General features: G+C 46.0%; 1 protein-coding gene across 2 annotated transcripts in view; it reads left to right on the top strand.

The window, feature by feature from the left end:
* STAB1 (stabilin 1) overlaps positions 1-24,264 on the top strand; it is a 308,949-nt gene that overhangs the window by 25,290 nt on the left and 259,395 nt on the right. For both annotated transcript variants that reach the window (XM_068251889.1, XM_068251888.1), the window contains exons 3-7: positions 2,602-2,717; positions 9,417-9,502; positions 12,451-12,520; positions 17,283-17,378; positions 17,492-17,608. In XM_068251889.1, coding sequence (XP_068107990.1) covers positions 2,602-2,717; positions 9,417-9,502; positions 12,451-12,520; positions 17,283-17,378; positions 17,492-17,608 — 485 coding nt within the window. The remainder of the gene's footprint in view (positions 1-2,601; positions 2,718-9,416; positions 9,503-12,450; positions 12,521-17,282; positions 17,379-17,491; positions 17,609-24,264) is intronic.

Here is a 24,264-nt window from a genome sequence, read left to right as displayed (position 1 = left end):
TGTCTGTCCTCTGTCACTCTCCATGTCTATCCTCTGTCACTCTCCATGTCTATCCTCTGTCACTCTCCATGTCTATCCTCTGTTACTGCGCATGTCTGTCCTCTGTCACTCTCCATGTCTGTCCTCTGTTACTGCGCATGTCTGTCCTCTGTCACTCTCCATGTCTATCCTCTGTCACTCTCCATGTCTATCCTCTGTCACTCTCCATGTCTATCCTCTGTCACTCTCCATGTCTATCCTCTGTTACTGCGCATGTCTGTCCTCCGTCACTCTCCATGTCTATCCTCTGTCACTCTCCATGTCTATCCTCTGTCACTCTCCATGTCTATCCTCTGTTACTGCGCATGCCTGTCCTCTGTCACTCTCCATGTATATCCTCCATCACTCTCCATGTCTATCCTCTGTCACTCTCCATGTCTATCCTCTGTCACTCTCCACGTCTGTCCTCTGTCACTCTCCATGTCTATCCTCTGTCACTCTCCATGTCTATCCTCTGTTACTGTGCATGTCTATCCTCTGTTACTGTGCATGTCTATCCTCTGTTACTGTGCATGTCTATCCTCTGTTACTGTGCATTGTCTATCCTCTGTTACTGTGCATGTCTATCCTCTGTTACTGTGCATGTCTATCCTCTGTTACTGTGCATGTCTATCCTCTGTCACTCTCCATGTCTATCCTCTGTCCCTCTCCACATCTATCCTCTGTCACTCTCCACGTCTATCCTCTGTCATTCCCCATGTCTGTCCTCTGTCACTCTCCATGTCTGTCCTTTGTCACTCTTCATGTCTATCCTCTGTCACTCTTCACGTCTATCCTCTGTCACTCTCCACGTCTATCCTCTGTCACTCTCCATGTCTATCCTCTGTCATTCCCCATGTCTGTCCTCTGTGACTCTCCATGTCTGTCCTCTGTCACTCTGCATGTCTGTCCTCTGTCACTCTCCATGTCTATCCTCTGTCACTCTCCGTCTGTCCTCTGTCACTCTCCATGTCTGTCCTCTGTCACTCTCCATGTCTGCCCTCTGTCACTCTCCATGTCTGCCCTCTGTCACTCTCCATGTCTGCCCTCTGTCACTCTCCATGTCTGCCCTCTGTCACTCTCCATGTCTGCCCTCTGTCACTCTCCATGTCTGTCCTCTGTCACTCTCCATGTCTATCCTCTGTCACTCTCCATGTCTATCCTCTGTCACTCTCCATGTCTATCCTCTGTCCCTCTCCACATCTATCCTCTGTCACTCTCCACGTCTATCCTCTGTCATTCCCCATGTCTGTCCTCTGTCACTCTCCATGTCTGTCCTCTGTCACTCTGCATGTCTGTCCTCTGTCACTCTCCACGTCTATCCTCTGTCACTCTCCATGTCTATCCTCTGTCATTCCCCATGTCTGTCCTCTGTGACTCTCCATGTCTGTCCTCTGTCACTCTCCATGTCTGTCCTCTGTCACTCTGCATGTATGTCCTCTGTCACTCTCCATGCCTATCCTCTGCCACTCTTCATGTCTATCCTCTGTCACTCTTCACGTCTATCCTCTGTCACTATCCACGTCTATCCTCTGCCACTCTTCATGTCTATCCTCTGTCACTCTTCACGTCTATCCTCTGTCACTATCCACGTCTATCCTCTGTGACTCTCCATGTCTGTCCTCTGTCACTCTGCATGTCTGTCCTCTGTCACTCTCCATGTCTATCCTCTGTCACTCTCCGTCTGTCCTCTGTCACTCTCCATGTCTGTCCTCTGTCACTCTCCATGTCTGCCCTCTGTCACTCTCCATGTCTGCCCTCTGTCACTCTCCATGTCTGTCCTCTGTCACTCTCCATGTCTGTCCTCTGTCACTCTCCATGTCTGTCCTCTGCCACTCTTCATGTCTATCCTCTGTCATTCCCCATGTCTGTCCTCTGTGACTCTCCATGTCTGTCCTCTGTGACTCTCCATGTCTGTCCTCTGTCACTCTGCATGTCTGTCCTCTGTCACTCTCCATGTCTATCCTCTGTCACTCTCCGTCTGTCCTCTGTCACTCTCCATGTCTGCCCTCTGTCACTCTCCATGTCTGCCCTCTGTCACTCTCCATGTCTGCCCTCTGTCACTCTCCATGTCTGCCCTCTGTCACTCTCCATGCCTATCCTCTGTCACTCTCCACGTCTATCCTCTGTCACTCTCCACGTCTATCCTCTGTCACTCTCCACGTCTATCCTCTGTCATTCCCCACGTCTGTCCTCTGTGACTCTCCATGTCTGTCCTCTGTCACTCTGCATGTCTGTCCTCTGTCACTCTCCATGTCTATCCTCTGTCACTCTCCATGTCTGTCCTTGTCACTCTCCATGTCTGCCCTCTGTCACTCTCCATGTCTGCCCTCTGTCACTCTCCATGTCTGCCCTCTGTCACTCTCCATGTCTGTCCTCTGTCACTCTCCATGTCTATCCTCTGTCACTCTCCATGCCTATCCTCTGCCACTCTTCATGTCTATCCTCTGTCACTCTCCATGTCTATCCTCTGCCACTCTTCATGTCCTCTGTCACTCTTCATATCTGTCCTTCGTTACTCTCCACGTGGAGAAATCGTGTCGTTAATGACCAGCTTATAGGATGTGTGGTTTGGTTATACAGGTACACTGTGGATCTGGGCGGAGTTGTCCTGTCGCTGCAGGGCTGCAGTCATTTATGTCAGACCACCGTGACACAACCTGTGTGCTGCAAAGGATTCTGGGGGACAGATTGCTCAGGTATGATTTCACACATTGTTTGTATATTATGACATCTGTCCTTTACTCATAATACTTTACATTTGTTTAGGACGTACATTAGTTGTTTTTAACCCCATGTATATTTTACAATACATAGTAGAATAAAGGCTAATTACCTATTTTATCTATCTATCTATCTATCTATCTATCTATCTATCTATCTATCTATCTATCTATCTATCTATCTATCTATCTATATATATATATATATATATATATATGTGTGTTTTTTTTTTCAAACTTGCCACACTTGGTCACTGGGATTAACCACTTCACCACTGAGGGGTTTTACCCCTTGAACACCAGAGCAATTTTCACCTTTCAGCGCTCCTTCCATTCATTCATCTATAACTTTATCATTACTTATCACAATGAAATGAACTACATCTTGTTTTTTTTCGCCACCAATTAGGCTTTCTTTAGGTGGGACATTATGCCAAGAATTATTTTATTCTAAATGTGTTTTAATGGGAAAATAGGAAAAAATGTGGGGAAAAATTTATTATTTTTCAGTTTTCGGCCTTTATAGTTTTCAAATAATGCATGCTACTGTAATTAAAACCCATGAAATGTATTTGCCCATTTGTCCCAGTTATAAAACCGTTTAAATTATGTCCCTATCACAATGTTTGGCGCCAATATTTTATTGGAAATAAAGGTGCATTTTTTTCAGTTTTGCGTCCATCCCTAATTACAAGCCCATAGTATATAAAGTAACAGTGTTATACCCTCTTGACATAATTATTTAAAAAGTTTAGTCCCTAAGGTAACTATTTATGTATTTTTTTTAATTGTAATTTTATTTTTAATTACAAAAAAAAAATAAAAAAAATTGGGGAGTGTGGGAGGTAAGGAGTTCATTTTTAGTGTAAAACTAATTTATTTGTATGTAAAAAAATGCTTTAGGGTGTAGTTTTACTATTTGGCCACAAGATGGCAACAGTAACTTTTTGTTTAATGCGACCTGCAAGCGTCCTTCCGGACGCTTGCAGGAAGTACTAGGAGGCTGAGAAAGTTTTTTTTTTCCACAATGATCGCGCTGCTTAGCGGATAAGCAGTGGATCATTGCGGGGCTTAGATCAACGAACAGGAATGGATTTTCTCGTTCATTGATCTCCGTTGTTTATCCACGGGAGTGCGCGCTAGAGCGAGCGGGAGTGCGGGCAGCGGCGGGAGCGCGGAAAGTACGGATTTCTCCGTCCCTGGGGGTTAAAGGATGGAAATAGGGACGGAGAAATTTGTACGCGTGGGGGTAAAGTGGTTAATATGCAGGAAAGTGGGTGGAGCCTACAACAGCCAATCAAAATTCACCTATTTATTTTCAAGGGGAATATTTAAACTGCTGCCATTCTTACACTGTTAATGGCAGAGGCTTCAAACTTGCTACAGTCGGTCATTGGGTAACTGGGGTCCAAATTCACTAAAGGGGCGGGGCCACAAACACCAAATCACATTTCCTTGGTGGATAAACTGCTTCCATTCACACATTTTTGATGCCAGGAACCTGAAAGCTCACAAACTTGGTCATTGAGTGACTGTGTGTTTAGTTTACAAAAAGTGGGCGGAGCCAAAAACAAATTTTACTGGGAAAATATAAACTGCAACCATTCTTACACTGTTAATGGCAGGGCTCCCAAACTTTGCACAGTTGGTCACTGGGTGTATGAGATTAAGATTTTTGAAGATGGGTGAAGCCTACAACAGCCAATAAAAATTCACCTTTTGATTTTCAAAGGGAATATTTAAGCTGCTACCATTCTTATACTGTTAATAGCAGATGCCTCAAACCTGGTACAGTTGGTCACTGGGTGACTACGATTCAAATTCAGAAAGGGGCAGAGCCACAAACAGCCAATCAGATTTGTTTATTTTTCAATGGGAATATACAAAGTATTGATACCAAGTACCCCAAAGCTGATAAACTTGATAACTGAGTATGTCAAGGTTAGAAAAAGTGGGTAGCGCCGACAACTTAATTTTTTACATGGCAGGGTTCCCAAACTTGACACAAATGGCCACTGGGTGACTGGAAATAATATTCAGAAATGTAGGTGGAGCCTACAAGAGCCAATCAAAAGTTACCTATTGATTTTCAAGGGGAATATTTACATTCAGAGCCGGGCCGAGGCAGAGGCGAGAGAGGCTCTAGCCTCAGGGCGCTGTGTAGGAGGGTACGCAGGGCGAGGCAGGGGTGAGAGAGGCTCCAGCCTCAGGGCGCAGTGTAGGAGGGAGCGCACAACTCACTCAGCTATCATTCCCATATTGTGTTTGAAGCAAAGACAAATACAAAATGGGGATACATGGCAGTGACTGCAAGCCAGATAACTAGAGATTAAGGTGTTGTGGGGGTTGGGGGCCCTGGGGCACCTCTTAGTCTTAAGCTGGCCACTAACGGTCCAATTTCTAGCGAAAAATCGTTCGAGCGATCAGAAATTCTGATCGGATTGGTTGAAATAATCTCCATTGGTGGACACAATCGATTATGAACGAGTGAAAAAAATGTCGCCCGAATGAATTTTCGTCGAACGAAAATTTGGATTTTCTTGGTGGTCGTAATAGATAGGAAGTAAAGATTGGTTAGTTGATGGTGTAGTGAACGATTTTTCGTCCGATCAGAATTTCTGATCGCTCGAACGATTTTTCGACTAGAAATTGGACAATTTCTAGCAAAAAATCATTTGAGCGATCAGAAATTCTGATCGGATTGGTTGTAAATAATTTCCATTGGTGGACACAACCGATTATGAACGAGTGAGAAAAATCGAATAAATTTTCGTCGAACGAAAATTTGGATTTTCTTGGTGGTCGTGATATTGGTGGTCGTGATAGATAGGAAGCAATGATTGGTTAGTTGATGGTGTAGTGAACGATTTTTCGTCCGATCAGAATTTCTGATCGCCCGAACGATTTTTCGCTAGAAATTGGACCGTTAGTGGCCAGCTTTATAGCAATCAGTGTGTGACAGCTGAGGTGGGAGGGATGGAGGGGCGCACTTTGGTGTCTCAGCCTTGGGTGCTGGAGAACCTTGTCCTGGCTCTGTTTACATCGCTACCATTCTTACACTGTTAGTGGCAGAGGCCTCAAACCTGATACAGTCAGTCATTGGGTGACTGGGGTCCAAATTCACTAAAGGGGGTGGAGCCACAAACAGCCAATCAGATTTGTTAGATTGATTTCAGCCATTCTGTTATTGGCAGGGTTCTCAAACGTGACACAGTGGCCCACTGGGTGACTGGGACTAATATTCAGGAAAGTGGGTGGAGCCTACAGTAGCCAATCAAAATTCACCTTTTGTTTTTCAAGGGGAATATTTACATTGCTGCCATTCATACACTCTTAATGGCAGAGGCATCAAATCTGGCACAGTCAGTCACTGGGAGACTGGGGTTTAAATTCTGAAGGGAGCGGGCCAAAACAGCCAGTCAGATTTGTTTAATTTCAATGGTAAAATGCAACTTATTGATGCCAAAGACCCCACAGCTCATAAACTTGGTCATTGAGTGACTGTATGTCAAGGTTAGAAATAGTGGGCAGAGCAAAAAACAACTAACTTTTTACATGGGAAAATATAAACTGCAGCTATTCTTACACTGTTAATGGCAGGGTTCTCAAACTTCCCACAGTTGGTCACTGGGTGACTAGGATTAATATTCGGAAAAGTAGGTGGAGCCTACAAGAGCCAATCAAAATTCCCTCATTGATTTTCAAGGGGAATATTGAAGCTGCTGCCATTCTTACACGGGTAATGGCAGAGGCCTTTATATAGCTCTGACAATTTCTGCAGCACATTACAGAGTACATAGTCATGTCACTGCCTGTCCTCAGAGGAGCTCACAATCTAATCCTACCATAGTCATAGCTTAATGTCCTACCATATTATTATTATGTATTTATATAGCACTGACATCTTCTGCAGCACTTTACAGAGTACATAGTCATGTCACTGACTGTCCTCAGAGGAGCTCACAATCTAATCCTACCATAGTCATAGTCTAATGTCCTACCATATTATTATGATGTATTTATATAGCACTGACATCTCCTGCAGCACATTACAGAGTACATAGTCATGTCACTGACTGTCCTCAGAGGAGCTCACACTCTAATCCTACCATAGTCATAGCCTAATGCCCTACCATATTATTATTATGTATTTATATAGCACTGACATCTCCTGCAGCACATTACAGAGTACATAGCCATGTCACTGACTGTCCTCAGAGGAGCTCACACTCTAATCCTACCATAGTCATAGTCTAATGTCCTACCATATTATTATGATGTATTTATATAGCAGTGACATCTCCTGCAGCACTATACAGAGTACATAGTCATGTCACTGACTGTCCTCAGAGGAGCTCACACTCTAATCCTACCATAGTCATAGCCTAATGCCCTACCATATTATTATTATGTATTTATATAGCACTGACATCTCCTGCAGCACATTACAGAGTACATAGCCATGTCACTGACTGTCCTCAGAGGAGCTCACACTCTAATCCTACCATAGTCATAGCCTAATGCCCTACCATATTATTATTATGTATTTATATAGCACTGACATCTCCTGCAGCACATTACAGAGTACATAGCCATGTCACTGACTGTCCTCAGAGGAGCTCACACTCTAATCCTACCATAGTCATAGTCTAATGTCCTACCATATTATTATGATGTATTTATATAGCAGTGACATCTCCTGCAGCACTATACAGAGTACATAGTCATGTCACTGACTGTCCTCACAGGAGCTCACAAGCTAATCCGTGTTATAGTCATATGTCTCTATCACAGTCTAAAGGCTGGTACACACCATGCAATTTTCCGTCAGATCGATATGTTGAATCAATACATTCCAACAGGTCCAATCAGATTCTGATCAATCACTACTGCACAAAACTATTCAGAAAATACATCGAAAGCTTTGACCCGTTGATCTGTCAGGAAATCTCGTGGTGTGTACCAGGATTAAGGGCCAAACCTGGGGGAAGCCAATTAACATATCTGTCAGTAATCATTCCTTTTGGTGGCTTCCATCTCGTCACACTCAATTCCATATTGTAGATGCAATTTGTTATTTCCTTCTCTTTTAAAATCTTCTTTTATTTAAAAAAGTTTATAATTAACTTTAACTGAAATATTGGCAGTAAATTATATCCTCAAGAATGAGATCAAAAGAGTATGAAAACTGTTATATTTAAAGAGAACCTGAACTGAAAATAAAAAGTCAAAATCACCATATGCTGGTCATACTTACCTCCCTTGTAGTCTATTTCTCAATCTCGTTCTCCTCTCCCGTGTCCTGTTTGTTCACTGTGATTAAGGGAATTTTCCGTCCTCCATTTTGAAAATGGGCATTACCCATAACAGCTTTCTGGTCAGCACACTATTAAACTGTAATATCACCCACTTGAGCCATAGGGAAACATGGACATTACCTTGCACATTCAGTTGTAACTGACAGCTGCTGATATATAACTGACAGCAACTGGTATATTTCAGTTCTGACACAATCTTGTCAGAACTGGAAGGGATCACTGTAAGAAGAAAATGGTGAGTTTCTGAGAGGAACCGACGGTGAGGTTAGTATGTAATATTCATTTGCAGCTACGTCATGTGTTTATTTCACATAATTTTACTCACTTCAGGTTCCCTTTAAAGGCCATCTAAACTGTGAGGTAAGTGGAGGCTGACATGTTTATTTACGTTTAAACAAGACTAGTTGCCTGGCTGTCCTGCAGATCCTCTGCCTCTAATACTTTTAGCCATAGCCCCTGAACAAGCATTATTATTAATCTTATTTAGTATTTATACTGTATAGCACCAACATCTTCAGCAGCACTGTACAGAGTATATTGTCTTGTCACTAATTGTCCCTCAGAGGGGCTCACAGTCTAATCCCTACCATAGTCCTATGTCTATGTATGCATCGTGTAGTGTATGTATCATAGTCTAGGGTCAATCTAGGGGAAAGCCAATGAAATTATCTGTATGTTTTTGGGATGCGGGAGGAATCGGAAGAGACAGGGAGAACATACTAAGTCTGTGCAAATAGTGCTAACCACTGCACCACCATGCTGCCCATGCAGATCAGGTGCTCTGACTGAAGTGTGACAGGATAAGCTGCATGCTTGTTTCACGTGTGTGATTCAGACACTACTGCAGCCAGACAGATCAGCAGGGCTGCCAGGCAAATGGTATTGTTTAAAAGGAAATAAATATGGCAGCTTCCGTATCCCATTTCAGGGGGGTGTTAAATATTAACAAACCCTGGGGGCTATTTCGTACCTAACGACTGGTGAAGAGAAGTCTATGGAAATATCGGTTATCAGACTCTCATCTATTTTACATTGAGCGTAAAGTGTAGGAGAGAGTTGTGATAGCAATTGTTGTGTATAATAACAGGGCTTGGAAATCTCTGACCCTCATATAGGCTCGTTCCCACTAGCAGCGCTTTTCTAAGCACTGGTGATTTGAAAAACTCTTGCTAATTATTTTTTAAATCACATTGTACAAGTGAGAACACACAGATAACATTACAATGGCAAGAGTTTTATAAATGGTTGCTTAGAAAAGCGCTGATAGTGTGAACCAGACCTATATGGCAAGTCAAGAGTAAGGCCTGGGTTTTGTTAATTTTGTTTTTTTACTTAAAGATATTTCCTTTTCTCCCAGAATGCCCTGGAGGAGCTAAGCAGCCCTGCGGTGGCCATGGAGTGTGCCAGGATGGACTGACTGGGAACGGGACCTGCGTCTGTGATGTAAGCAGCGCTGTGATCTGTAGATTGCCTGATTTTATAATCCATGCTATATTTGTGCCAGTCACACCATACCTGCAAAACATTCATCTTTTTCCTCAATAAGGCTTTGTCTACATCTAAAACCCTCCCGGTGCTTACCTGCACGCTGTGATTTTGTATAAAGCGCTTTTGCAGAGTGATGTTTTTTCACTTCCTGGCACAAGTCAGGAAGGGAACTCTTTCACCCAGAAAATAATAAAGATAATGTATTTATTCAATAAAGCGCTGGGGAGATTGCTATACAAAGCGTTTTTTCAAGCGTTTTGTGATTTCCCTAAACCTTCCACTGAGGCAAATCGCCCCAAAAATGGTCCAGGCAGCGCTTTGCTGAGCAGAGCGGAATCGAACCGCTCAGATGTGAACTCTCTCATAGGGAATCATTGCACAAGCGCTTTTTGGGGCAATGTTCAAAATCGGCGGCGCTTGAAAAGGGGCAAAAACACCCTTTGTGTGAACGAGCCCTAAAAGTCTTTGCGTAATGCTGCCAACACCAGTATACCACTGGGAGTCCTGTCAGTGTCACCCATCCAGAGATAAAGCGGATCCGAGATGAAAAACTAACTATAACCAGTAACTTGTCTATATATCTTATCTAAAGTTTAGATTGTTTACACAGCATATCTATCTGCAAACAGCTTCAACAGTTCATGATTATTTATTGCTGTGATACAATGAGGGCAGCCATGTTCTGTTTGTCACATTGTCACAGGCTGAGGGCTGGAGATGCTATCAGCTTGCCTGTGTGTAAATTCAGTCCCTTCTCCTCCTCCCCTCTGCCTCTGAAATCTCTGGCTAGTAACACCTCCCCCTCCTGCCCAGACTGAGCTCCCATAAGCCTTTGCTACAGTGCCAAGGCTCTCTGGAGAAGCTGTGGGCGAGGCTTGTTTAGTTTATAGGGAATTAGAGTATTAAAAAAAAACAAAAAAAGTATTTGGCTTAAGGAATGCCCTATAAACTATATGAAAGGATCACAATTATGCAATTAGTAAAAGTTTATCTCGGATCCACTTTAAAGCAAATCTGAAGTGAAAATAAACCTGTGTAGTATGTATAATGAATAGAACATTAGTAGCAAAGAAAGGAGTCTCATATTTTTATTTTCAGTTGTGTAGCTTTTTTTAAAACGTTGCATCATGCTGTTGCAGTTGCAGTTTTAAAACCACACCCTGTCTTTTAAGCTATAAAACAAAGCAGAAATAATAACCCTTTGAACTCTCCTGCAGTAAAACCTTATCTCAAGACGCCTCTCACTGTTCATTATTCAACCCAGTTTGGTAGAATAGCTCTTCCTGCACTAGAAACAATATTAGACTCATATTACTGCTGCCACTGTTCTATTTCTTAGCTGTACTACACATACAAATCAGTTTTTATTTTTACTTCAGGTTTGCTTTACCCACTTCACTTCAAAGGGTTTTTCCCCTTAAAAAAACATCAATTTTCACCTGTCAGCGCTCCTTCCATTCATTTGCCTAAAACATTATTACTACTTATCACAACGAAAATCGATATCTTGTTTTTTTCGTCACTAATTAGGCTTTTTTTTGGAAGGTACTTTTGGCTAAGAATTATTTTATTCTAACTGCGTTTTAACGGGAATAATCAGAAAAAAAAATGGAAAAATTTATTTTTTTTCAGTTTTCGGTCATTATAGTTCTAAATACATTATTAAAACTGACACATTTTATTTGGCAATTTGTCCCGGATATTGCAACGTTTAAAATATTTCCCTAGTACAAAGTATGGCGCCAATATTTTATATGGAAATAAATGTGCATTTTTTCAGTTTTGCGCCCATCCCTAATTATAAGCCTATCCTACGTAATAAACTACAAGTGCCCCTGCATCCCATGTCCATGTGTCAGTGCTTTTGTGCTACTGTGCATGTCCTGCACTGACACAGCCGCTGGGACAGGAGGCGGGCCGGCCGGCCGAGAGGGCAGGCGCTTGTGCGGCGGGCGGGTGCACGTGCGGCAACAGACCTAGAGCCTATTTTTAAACGGGCTTAGGTCACTAGTAATTTATAAAGTAACTGTAATATACTCTCTTTACAAACATATTAAAAAAGGTCAGTCCCGAAGGTAACTATTTATGTATATTTTTTTTATTTGTACATTTTTTTATCTTTTATTTTAATAAAAACAATTTTGGTAGCTAATGGGGAATGTGGGAGGTCAGGGGTTAATTTCACATGTAAAAATAAGGTAAAAACATATCCTTTAAAAAAAATGTAGCTGTTCACTTTCTCATGTGTAGTATTAGCATGCATAGAGGAAGTGATGCGTTGATGGGTTTTGTGACTGGTGGAGCCGTCTAATAGATGGCTGTGGTCATTCACACAGGGACTTAGATCAATGAATGGTAACTGCTTTCCCATCCATTGATCATTCTAGCGACTACCGATCGGTAGTAACGAGTGCGGGGGGCGGGGTGTTGGGGGAGCGGGAACGCGCAGCGGGGAGGGATGTAGTAGCAACGTACCTGCACAGAGTTGTGGCATTTTTCAGGGATGTAGTTACTCGCGCGGTGGAAGGGGAAGTGGTTAAGCATTGGACATGGAAGACTATTATGTACCTTCTCAGATGTGTAGTCCCCTCCATATACACACTCGTACTTGTGGAAAAATGGTTTACTTTCAGACAGCTCTGGATTTGGACATAAAAGATAAACAAATTGTTTTTGGTGCTTTAAACCTCTTACAACAGCTTATACAACACCTAACAACAAAAATATACAATCTATAAAAGCAGTAGAGTATATTTTATGCAGCGGACAGCTTTGTATGTGTAACATATATAAGGTAACAAATGTCAGACATTTGTACCTTGTGCAGAGATAAGTGAAGATGTAACGGGAGTTAGGAGTTGTCCGGAATAATAATGACAGCCTTTGTACTGTTTGATTTGCAGGAGGGCTTTGCTGGCTTTGCTTGCGGGGAATGTTCTGATCCGTCTCTCTATGGAGCAAGTTGTACTTCTGGTAAGAAAGAAAATCACTGACAAGAGTGTGTGATATAAATGTAACAAGGAGCAGGTGTGACATAACCCTGGAACCAGCATATATAAATGTAGTAAGGAGCAGGTGTGACATAACCCCGGAACCAGCATATATAAATGTAGTAAGGAGCAGGTGTGACATAACCCTGGAACCAGCATATACAGTATAAATGTAGTAAGGAGCATGTGTGACATAACTCTGGAACCAGCATATATAAATGTAGTAAGGAGCAGGTGTGACATAACCCTGGAACCAGCATATATAAATGTAGTAAGGAGCAGGTGTGACATAACCCTGGAACCAGCATATATAAATGTAGTAAGGAGCAGGTGTGACATAACCCTGGAACCAGCATATATAAATGTAGTAAGGAGCAGGTGTGACATAACCCTGGAACCAGCATATATAAATGTAGTAAGGAGCAGGTGTGACATAACCCTGGAACCAGCATATATAAATGTAGTAAGGAGCAGTTTTGACATAGCCCTGGAACCAGCAGAGACATATATAAATGTGTGGCTATGACGTTGTCTTTCAGTGTGTGACTGTAAGCACGGAGTGTGTACTGTAGTAAGTAGTGTAGTCTGTGGTAGTCAGTAGTGTAGTCAGTGTAGTGTAGTCTGTAGTGTAGTGGAAGTGCAGTCAGTAGTGTAGTCAGTAAAGTAGTCTGTAGTGTGGTCTGTAGTGTAGTCTGTAGTGTAGTCTCAGTGGCGGACATACGGCAGTTCTGCTGCTTCAGGGGCCCATTAAGTATTGCAGGTTTTTTTTTTTTTTTTTTTTTTTTTTTTTTTAACCTGGGGGGCCCAACTTCTGTCCTCCCCCCTCACCTCGCCCCCCCCCCCCCCTCATGCGGCGGGAGAGCGGAAAATACAAGAAGTCTCCGGCCGGGGCGGCAGCTGCCGCTTGGTCTCCAACTTTGGAGACATATCGGAAACTAAGCAGCAGCTGCCTCTAGCGTCTGCTGCAGCCCCGGCCGGAGACTTCCTGTATTTTCTGCTCTCCCGCCGGCTGCAGCGCATACCGGGAGGGGGGCCCCGAGGTGAGTGAGGGAGGATAGGAGTCGGGCCCCCCACCCGGATAGCTACCCACCCGGCTACCTTACCCACCCACCCGGCTACCTACCCCGCTACCTAACCATCCACCCGGCTACCTACCCGGCTACCTAACCAGGCTACCTACCCACCCACCCGGCTACCTAGCTACCCACCCGGCTACCTAACCACCCTGCCGGCTACCTACCTGGCTACCTACCCACCCGGCTACCTAGCTACCCACCCGGCTACCTGACCACCCTGCCGGCTATCTACCTGGCTACCTACCCACCCGGCTACCTAGCTACCCACCCGGCTACCTAACCACCCTGCCGGCTATCTACCTGGCTACCTACCCACCCGGCTACCTAACCACCCGGCTACCTAGCTACCCACCCGGCTACCTAACCACCCGGCTACCTAGCTACCCACCCGGCTACCTAACCACCCTGCCGGCTATCTACCTGGCTACCTACCCACCCGGCTACCTACCCACCCGGCTACCTAACCACCCTGCCGGCTACCTACCTGGCTACCTACCCACCCGGCTACCTAGCTACCCACCCGGCTACCTGACCACCCTGCCGGCTATCTACCTGGCTACCTACCCACCCGGCTACCTAGCTAACCACCCGGCTACCTAACCACCCTGCCGGCTATCTACCTGGCTACCTACCCACCCGGCTACCTACCCACCCGGCTACCTAGCTACCCACCCGGCTACCTAACCACCCTGCCGGCTACCTACCTGGCTACCTACCCACCCGGCTACCTAGCTACCCACCCGGCTACCTAACCACCCTGCCGGCTATCTACCTGGCTACCTACCCACCCGGCTACCTACCCACCCTGCTGGCTACCTACCCACCCGGCTACCTACCCACCCACCCGGCTACCTACCCACCCACCCGGCTACCTACCCACCCGGATACCTACCTACCCACCCGGCTACCTACCCACCCACCCGGCTACCTACCCACCCGGCTACCTAACCACCCTGCCGGCTATCTACCTACCCACCCGGCTACCTACCCACCCGGCTACCTAGCTACCCACCCGGCTACCTAACCACCCTGCCGGCTATCTACCTGGCTACCTACCCACCCGGCTACCTAACCACCCTGCCGGCTATCTACCTGGCTACCTACCCACCCGGCTACCTACCCACCCACCCGGCTACCTACCCACCCGGATACCTACCTACCCACCCGGCTACCTACCCACCCGGCTACCTAACCACCCACCCGGCTACCTACACACCCACCCGGCTACCTACCTACCCACCAGGCTACCTACCTACCTACCCACCCGGCTACCTACCAACCCACCAGGCTACCTACCCACCCACCCAGCTACCTAACCACCCACCTACCCACCCACCAGGCTACCTACCCACCCGCCTACCCAGCCACCCACCAGGCTACCCACCCAGCTACCCAGCCACCCACCAGGCTACTTACCCACCCGGCTAAGGGCTACCTACCTACCCACCCGGCTGCCTACCTACCCACCAGGCTACCTATCCACCCAACCACCCATGGGAGCTGCGCGCCGGATGGAGGCTGGGACAGGAGGTCTGCTGCTGCAGGTGAGTAAATGTTTTTTTTTTATTATTTATTTTAGCAGGTGTATGTTCTGGGCAGGTCTGCCACATGATTGCGTGTATGTTCTGGGCAGGTCTGCCACATGATTGCGTGTATGTTCTGGGCAGGTCTGCCACATGATTGCATGTATGTTCTGGGCAAATTTGCTACATGATTGCATGTGTTTTCTGGGCAAATCTGCCGACATGATTGCACGTATTTTCTGGGCATATCTGCCGACATGATTGCAGGTATTTTCTGGGCATATCTGCCGACATGATTGCAGGTATTTTCTGGGCATATCTGCCACATGATTGCGTGTATGTTCTGGGCAGGTCTGCCACATGATTGCATGTATGTTCTGGGCAAATTTGCTACATGATTGCATGTGTTTTCTGGGCAAATCTGCCGACATGATTGCACGTATTTTCTGGGCATATCTGCCGACATGATTGCAGGTATTTTCTGGGCATATCTGCCGACATGATTGCAGGTATTTTCTGGGCATATCTGCCGACATGATTGCACGTATTTTCTGGGCATATCTGCCGACATGATTGCACGTATTTTCTGGGCATATCTGCCGACATGATTGCACGTATTTTCTGGGCATATCTGCCGACATGATTGCACGTATTTTCTGGGCATATCTGCCGACATGATTGCACGTATTTTCTGGGCATATCTGCCGACATGATTGCACGTATTTTCTGGGCATATCTGCCGACATGATTGCACGTATTTTCTGGGCATATCTGCCGACATGATTGCACGTATTTTCTGGGCATATCTGCCGACATGATTGCACGTATTTTCTGGGCATATCTGCCGACATGATTGCACGTATTTTCTGGGCATATCTGCCGACATGATTGCACGTATTTTCTGGGCATATCTGCCGACATGATTGCACGTATTTTCTGGGCATATCTGCCGACATGATTGCACGTATTTTCTGGGCATATCTGCCGACATGATTGCACGTATTTTCTGGGCATATCTGCCGACATGATTGCACGTATTTTCTGGGCATATCTGCCGACATGATTGCACGTATTTTCTGGGCATATCTGCCGACATGATTGCACGTATTTTCTGGGCATATCTGCCGACATGATTGCACGTATTTTCTGGGCATATCTGCCGACATGATTGCATGTATTTTCTGGGCAAATCTGCTCACATTATGTGTATTTTCTTGAGAAAACCTGCACAATTATGTGAATTTTCTGGGGAAAGGGTCACCAAAACTTGGGCCCACTGTCTTTGCGTTGCACTTTTCAAGGGAACCTGAGGTGAGAATAATATTGAGGCTGCCATATTTCTCTCCTTTTAAGCAATACCAGTTGCCTGGTTGCCGTTCTGGTCCTCTGCCTCTTATTCTTTCAACCATAGACCCTGAACAAGCATGCAGCAGGTCAGGGGTTTCTGACAATATTGTCAGAACTGAGAAGATTAAGCTGCATGCTTGTTGCTGGTGTAATTCAGTTTATTACTGCAGCCAAATAGATCAGCAGGGCCGCCAGGCAACTAGTATTGTTTAAAAGGAAATAAATATGGCAGCCTCCATATCACACTCACCCCGGGATCACTTTAAATTACAGTTAGCTCCGCCCTTATCCGGTCATTGCCACGCCCATTTTTTGCCGCGGCGCTATGCGCCGCAGGTTCTATCCACGCCCATTTTTTGCCGCGCCGCGCTTAGCGCGCCGCAGGTTATAGCTGCACCCATTTTTTGATTCGCGCGCCGCAGGTCAGGGGGGCCCACAATTGATATTTTGCACAGGGGCCCACTGCTGCCTGTGTCCGCCACTGGAGTGTAGTCTGTACTGTAGTCTGTAGTGTAGTCTGTACTGTAGTCTGTAGTCTGTAGTGTAGTCTGTAGTGTAGTCTGTAGTCTGTAGTGTAGTCTGTAGTCTGCAGTGTAGTCTGCAGTCTGCAGTGTAGTCTGTAGTGTAGTCTGTAGCCTGTAGTGTAGTCTGTAGTCTGTAGTGTAGTCTGTAGTGTAGCCTGTAGTCTGTAGTCTGCAGTGTAGTCTGCAGTGTAGTCAGTAGTGTAGTCAGTGATTTTCTGCTGCTATAGTTCATGTATTATTTACATACAATGTGTGACTATGACGTTGTCTTTCAGCGTGCAGCTGTAAGCACGGAGTGTGTAAGAGCGGGGTATCTGGAGACGGAAGCTGTATTTGTGAAGCGGGCTATATGGGCCCCGCCTGTGAGCTGGGTAAGTACGAGGCCGGCAGCTGCCCCACAGCCTCATCCTAGGGATCCCCACCCTCTCCCCGTCCACTCCAATGTCTATGATCCACGTCATTTATTTGTGTGTCTCGGTTCCAGAATCCCTGTCCTGCAAAGCTCTGAGCTGCGGAGAGAACAGCCGCTGTGCGCCGTCACTACAGGGCCCGACCTGCCAGTGTATGCCGGGGTACAGCCGGAAGAACAACGCCTGCATACGTGAGTCACTATCAGGAACAAAGAGAGGAAACAAAATCATGTGTCTTGTCATACCTCACAACTTTTTGAAATAAGAAAGCGGGACACTTTAAGACACACCCCTGCCACACCCCTAACCACTCCCCAGCCACACCCCTCATCAAGCATAGCTCACAGAATGAAGAAGCCAACGATGTAGTTTTATCATTCAAACCACACTGGTCCTCTCTGTCATCATTTTCCCTTCATTTTAACATTAAAAATTAAGAAATGTTTCAAGTTTAGTGTAAAAAAGACAAAACACATTTTCAGTACAGAAATACATATATTTTCACAGATCTGTACATCAGTCCTGAAAAAAGGGACAAACCATAACGAAAGAGGGTCGGGGGATTTGTTTCCCAAGAGCGCCAGTCCCTCCGAAAAAGGGACAGTTGGGCGCAGGGGTGTAGCAATAGGGGTTGCAGAGATTGCGACCGCATCAGGGCCTTTGGGCCAGAGGGGCCCCATGGGGCCCTCCATCAACCACCGTATTAGCTCTCTATTGGTCCTGTGCTCATAATAATCACTTCTATAGATACTTTGAATGGTAGTAATCAGTAACAAGCTATTTCCCATCCCCTTCTTGCACCTCTGACACTGTAGTTGCCATTGGCAGGGATTGCTATGTATAGAGTGCTTGGGGGTAATCAGTAACAAGCTGTTCCCCATCCCCTTCTTGCACCTCTGACACTGTAGTTGCCATTGGCAGGGATTGCTATGTATAGAGTGCTTGGGGGTAATCAGTAACAAGCTGCTCCCCATCCCCTTCTTGCTCCTCTGACACTGTAGTTGCCATTGGCAGGGATTGCTATGTATAGAGTGCTTGGGGGTAATCAGTAACAAGCTGCTCCCCATCCCCTTCTTGTACCTCTGACACTGTAGTTGCCATTGGCAGGGATTGCTATGTATAGAGTGCTTGGGGGTAATCAGTAACAAGCTGCTCCCCATCCCCTTCTTGCACCTCTGACACTGTAGTTGCCATTGGCAGGGATTGCTATGTATAGAGTGCTTGGGGGTAATCAGTAACAAGCTGCTCCCCGCCCCCTTCTTGCACCTCTGACACTGTAGTTGCCATTGGCAGGGATTGCTATGTATAGAGTGCTTGGGGGTAATCAGTAACAAGCTGTTCCCCATCCCCTTCTTGCACCTCTGACACTGTAGTTGCCATTGGCAGGGATTGCTATGTATAGAGTGCTTGGGGGTAATCAGTAACAAGCTGCTCCCCATCCCCTTCTTGCACCTCTGACACTGTAGTTGCCATTGGCAGGGATTGCTATGTATAGAGTGCTTGGGGGTAATCAGTAACAAGCTGTTCCCCATCCCCTTCTTGTACCTCTGACACTGTAGTTGCCATTGGCAGGGATTGCTATGTATAGAGTGCTTGGGGATAATCAGTAACAAGCTGCTCCCCGCCCCCTTCTTGCACCTCTGACACTGTAGTTGCCATTGGCAGGGATTGCTATGTATAGAGTGCTTGGGGGGTAATCAGTAACAAGCTGCTCCCCATCCCCTTCTTGCTCCTCTGACACTGTAGTTGCCATTGGCAGGGATTGCTATGTATAGAGTGCTTGGGGGTAATCAGTAACAAGCTGCTCCCCATCCCTTTCTTGCACCTCTGACACTGTAGTTGCCATTGGCAGGGATTGTTATGTATAGAGTGCTTGGGGGTAATCAGTAACAAGCTGCTCCCCATCCCCTTCTTGCACCTCTGACACTGTAGTTGCCATTGGCTGGGATTGCTATGTATAGAGTGCTTGGGGGTAATCAGTAACAAGCTGCTCCCCATCCCCTTCTTGCTCCTCTGACACTGTAGTTGCCATTGGCTGGGATTGCTATGTATAGAGTGCTTGGGGGTAATCAGTAACAAGCTGCTCCCCATCCCCTTCTTGCACCTCTGACACTGTAGTTGCCATTGGCAGGGATTGCTATGTATAGAGTGCTTGGGGGTAATCAGTAACAAGCTGTTCCCCATCCCCTTCTTGCTCCTCTGACACTGTAGTTGCCATTGGCAGGGATTGCTATGTATAGAGTGCTTGGGGGTAATCAGTAACAAGCTGCTCCCCATCCCCTTCTTGCTCCTCTGACACTGTAGTTGCCATTGGCTGGGATTGCTATGTATAGAGTGCTTGGGGGTAATCAGTAACAAGCTGCTCCCCATCCCCTTCTTGCTCCTCTGACACTGTAGTTGCCATTGGCAGGGATTGCTATGTATAGAGTGCTTGGGGGTAATCAGTAACAAGCTGCTCCCCATCCCCTTCTTGCACCTCTGACACTGTAGTTGCCATTGGCAGGGATTGCTATGTATAGAGTGCTTGGGGGTAATCAGTAACAAGCTGCTCCCCATCCCGTTCTTGCACCTCTGACACTGTAGTTGCCTTTTGCAGGGATTGCTATGTATAGAGTGCTTGGGGGTAATCAGTAACAAGCTGCTCCCCATCCCCTTCTTGCACCTCTGACACTGTAGTTGCCATTGGCAGGGATTGCTATGTATAGAGTGCTTGGGGGTAATCAGTAACAAGCTGCTCCCCATCCCCTTCTTGCACCTCTGACACTGTAGTTGCCATTGGCAGGGATTGCTATGTATAGAGTGCTTGGGGGTAATCAGTAACAAGCTATTTCCCATCCCCTTCTTGTACCTCTGACACTGTAGTTGCCATTGGCAGGGATTGCTATGTATAGAGTGCTTGGGGGTAATCAGTAACAAGCTGCTCCCCATCCCCTTCTTGCACCTCTGACACTGTAGTTGCCATTGGCAGGGATTGCTATGTATAGAGTGCTTGGGGGTAATCAGTAACAAGCTATTTCCCATCCCCTTCTTGTACCTCTGACACTGTAGTTGCCATTGGCAGGGATTGCTATGTATAGAGTGCTTGGGGGTAATCAGTAACAAGCTGCTCCCCATCCCCTTCTTGCACCTCTGACACTGTAGTTGCCATTGGCAGGGATTGCTATGTATAGAGTGCTTGGGGGTAATCAGTAACAAGCTGCTCCCCATCCCCTTCTTGCACCTCTGACACTGTAGTTGCCATTGGCAGGGATTGCTATGTATAGAGTGCTTGGGGGTAATCAGTAACAAGCTATTTCCCATCCCCTTCTTGTACCTCTGACACTGTAGTTGCCATTGGCAGGGATTGCTATGTATAGAGTGCTTGGGGGTAATCAGTAACAAGCTGCTCCCCATCCCCTTCTTGCACCTCTGACACTGTAGTTGCCATTGGCAGGGATTGCTATGTATAGAGTGCTTGGGGGTAATCAGTAACAAGCTGCTCCCCATCCCCTTCTTGCACCTCTGACACTGTAGTTGCCATTGGCAGGGATTGCTATGTATAGAGTGCTTGGGGGTAATCAGTAACAAGCTATTTCCCATCCCCTTCTTGCTCCTCTGACACTGTAGTTGCCATTGGCAGGGATTGCTATGTATAGAGTGCTTGGGGGTAATCAGTAACACGCTGCTCCCCATCCCCTTCTTGTACCTCTGACACTGTAGTTGCCATTGGCAGGGATTGCTATGTATAGAGTGCTTGGGGGTAATCAGTAACAAGCTGTTCCCCATCCCCTTCTTGCACCTCTGACACTGTAGTTGCCATTGGCAGGGATTGCTATGTATAGAGTGCTTGGGGGTAATCAGTAACAAGCTGCTCTCCATCCCTTTCTTGCACCTCTGACACTGTAGTTGCCATTGGCAGGGATTGCTATGTATAGAGTGCTTGGGGGTAATCAGTAACAAGCTGCTCTCCATCCCTTTCTTGCACCTCTGACACTGTAGTTGCCATTGGCAGGGATTGCTATGTATAGAGTGCTTGGTGGTAATCAGTAACAAGCTGTTCCCCATCCCCTCCTTGCACCTCTGACACTGTAGTTGCCATTGGCAGGGATTGCTATGTATAGAGTGCTTGGGGGTAATCAGTAACAAGCTGCTCCCCATCCCCTTCTTGCACCTCTGACACTGTAGTTGCCATTGGCAGGGATTGCTATGTATAGTGTGCTTGGGGGTAATCAGTAACAAGCTGTTCCCCATCCCCTTCTTGCTCCTCTGACACTGTAGTTGCCATTGGCAGGGATTGCTATGTATAGAGTGCTTGGGGGTAATCAGTAACAAGCTGCTCCCCATCCCTTTCTTGCACCTCTGACACTGTAGTTGCCATTGGCAGGGATTGCTATGTATAGAGTGCTTGGGGGTAATCAGTAACAAGCTGCTCCCCATCCCCTTCTTGCACCTCTGACATTGTAGTTGCCATTGGCAGGTTTTGGTGCGCCGTATCAATTGTTATGTATAGACTGCTTAGGGGCCCCCATGTAAAACTTGCATCGGGGCCCACAGCTCCTTAGCTACGCCACTGGTTGGGAGCTATTGTGGTTAATATAAATATAAAAATGTAAACCATTCTTGTCCCCGAGCATTTGTCGTCTCCTGTAACATATCCAGGTAAAAAAGCACCCGTTATTTTATCGGCCACTGATAGCGGCTATTTACATTATCACCTACGGCAACCTGAAAAAATATCGGGGGATAGCTGCTGTTATGTTTTTCTTTTAAATTCCTATCATACACTGTACATAGTACAATATCTCATGACACAATGCAGAAGAGTCTCCTTAGATGAGATAAATTACCTGCTCAGCCATCATTCATTACACAGGTGAAGCTCCGCCCCCTCCTTGGCAAGACAGCCGCCTTCATTTTTTCCAGTCTTTTGAAGCTCTGTGACCACCCCCACCTGTGCTGCCATGGCCCGCCCCCTGCTAGACAGCCACCAATTAGGCCGCGGGGTGGGCCGTGGCAACGCAGAGCGTCAGAAGACACTTTTCCACAAAAAAAAGCTACAGATACTGTTCTGATGGGGGCGGAGCATCATGTGTGTAATAATTACAGGCGATCAGGTAAGTTATTAACCCTATGCTTTACCGCAGCACAGTTAAAAAGGCCCTTATGGAGCTGCACCTTCCTGCATTATATGTGGTGCTTTTGTCTGATGTATTTTCTATTATACTAGCTGATTGCCCGGCGTTGTCCGGGTATGTATTCGGCTGGTATCGGCTCCACCCACTTTTTCTAACCCTAACACACAATTACTCAATGACCAAGTTTGTGAACTTTGTGGTCTTTGGCATCAATAATTTGCTATGAAATGAAAAAATGTGATGGGCTTTTTGTGGCTCCACCCCCTTTTCTGAATTTGAACCCCAGTCACCCAATAACCAACGGTACCAGTTTTGAGGCCTGTGCCATTAACAGTGCAAGAATGGTAGCAATTAAATATCCCCTTGAAAAGCAATAGGTGAAATGTTATTCACTTTTGTAGGCTCCACCCACTTTTCTGAATATTAATCCCAGTCACCCAGTGACCAACTGTGCAAAATTTAAGAACCCTGCCAGTAACAGTGTAAGAATAGCTGCAGTTTATATTTTCCCAGTGAAATTTGTATTTGTCTCCACCCACTGATGACCCGGCATTGCCCGGGTATGTATTTGACTGGTGTTGGCTCCGCCCACTTTTTCTAACTCTAACGTACAAACACTCAATGACCAAGTTTGTGAGCTTTGGGGTCTTTAGCATCAATAATTTGTATATTCCCCTAGAAATTAAACAAATCAGATTGGCTGTTTGTGGCTCCACCCCTCTCCAGCATTTGAACCCCAGTCACCCAATGACCAACTGTAGCAGGTTTGAGGCATCTGCTTTTATCAGTGTAAAAATGGTAGCAATTTAAATATTCCCCTTGAAAATCAACAGGTGAATTTTGATTGGCTATTATAGGCTCCACCCACTTCTCTGAATATTAATCTCAATCACCCAGTGACCATCTGGGCAAAGTTTGGGAACCTTGCCATAAACAGTGTAAGAACAACAACAACAACAAATAACATTTGTAAAGCGCTTTTCTCCCGTGGGACTCAAAGCGCATAAGCATGGCTCCGACCATCGTGGTGCAGAGGAAGAATTTTATAAGTCCGGAAATGCCAGGCTAAACAGGTGGCTTTTCAGTCTGGATTTGAATAGCTCCAGGGATGGTGCTGTCTTTACTGGGTGTGGTAGGGAGTTCCAAAGAGTAGGGGCAGCATGACAGAAGGCTCTGTCTCCAGATTTTTTGAGGTGCACTCTGGGAGTGACCAAGTTTATAGAACTTGCTGATCTGAGGTTGTGAGAGGTGTGGTGCAGCTTCAGCAAGTCCTTCATGTATCCAGGGCCCAGATTGTGCAGGGATTTGAATGTCAGCAGTCCAATCTTGAAGAGTATTCCCCATTCTACTGGTAGCCAGTGCAGTGAGCGAAGGATCGGTGTAATGTGACAGTGGCGAGGCTGGTTTGTTAGCAATCTGGCAGCAGCATTCTGCACTAATTGCAGGCGACGCAGGTCCTTTTTGGGGAGGCCAGCATAAAGGGCATTGCAGTAGTCCAGTCGTGATGTGATGAAGGCGTGGACTAGGGTTGGAAGATCCTCTGGGGGAATCAGATGTTTAATCTTTGCAATGTTCTTCAGATGAAAGAAGGAAGATTTAACTACAGATGAAATTTGGTTTCTGAAACTCAATTCCCCATCGATTAGTACGCCAAGGCTGCGCACAAGGTTGGAGCTGTTTATGCAGAAGGACTGCAGTGTACATTTTACCAGTGAAATTTGTTTTTAGCTCGG

This window comes from Hyperolius riggenbachi, chromosome 9 (assembly GCF_040937935.1).
Source record: "Hyperolius riggenbachi isolate aHypRig1 chromosome 9, aHypRig1.pri, whole genome shotgun sequence".
NCBI lineage: Eukaryota > Metazoa > Chordata > Amphibia > Anura > Hyperoliidae > Hyperolius > Hyperolius riggenbachi.
Note: the sequence above shows the minus strand (reverse complement) of the source record. Positions and strands in the feature narration are given on the sequence as shown.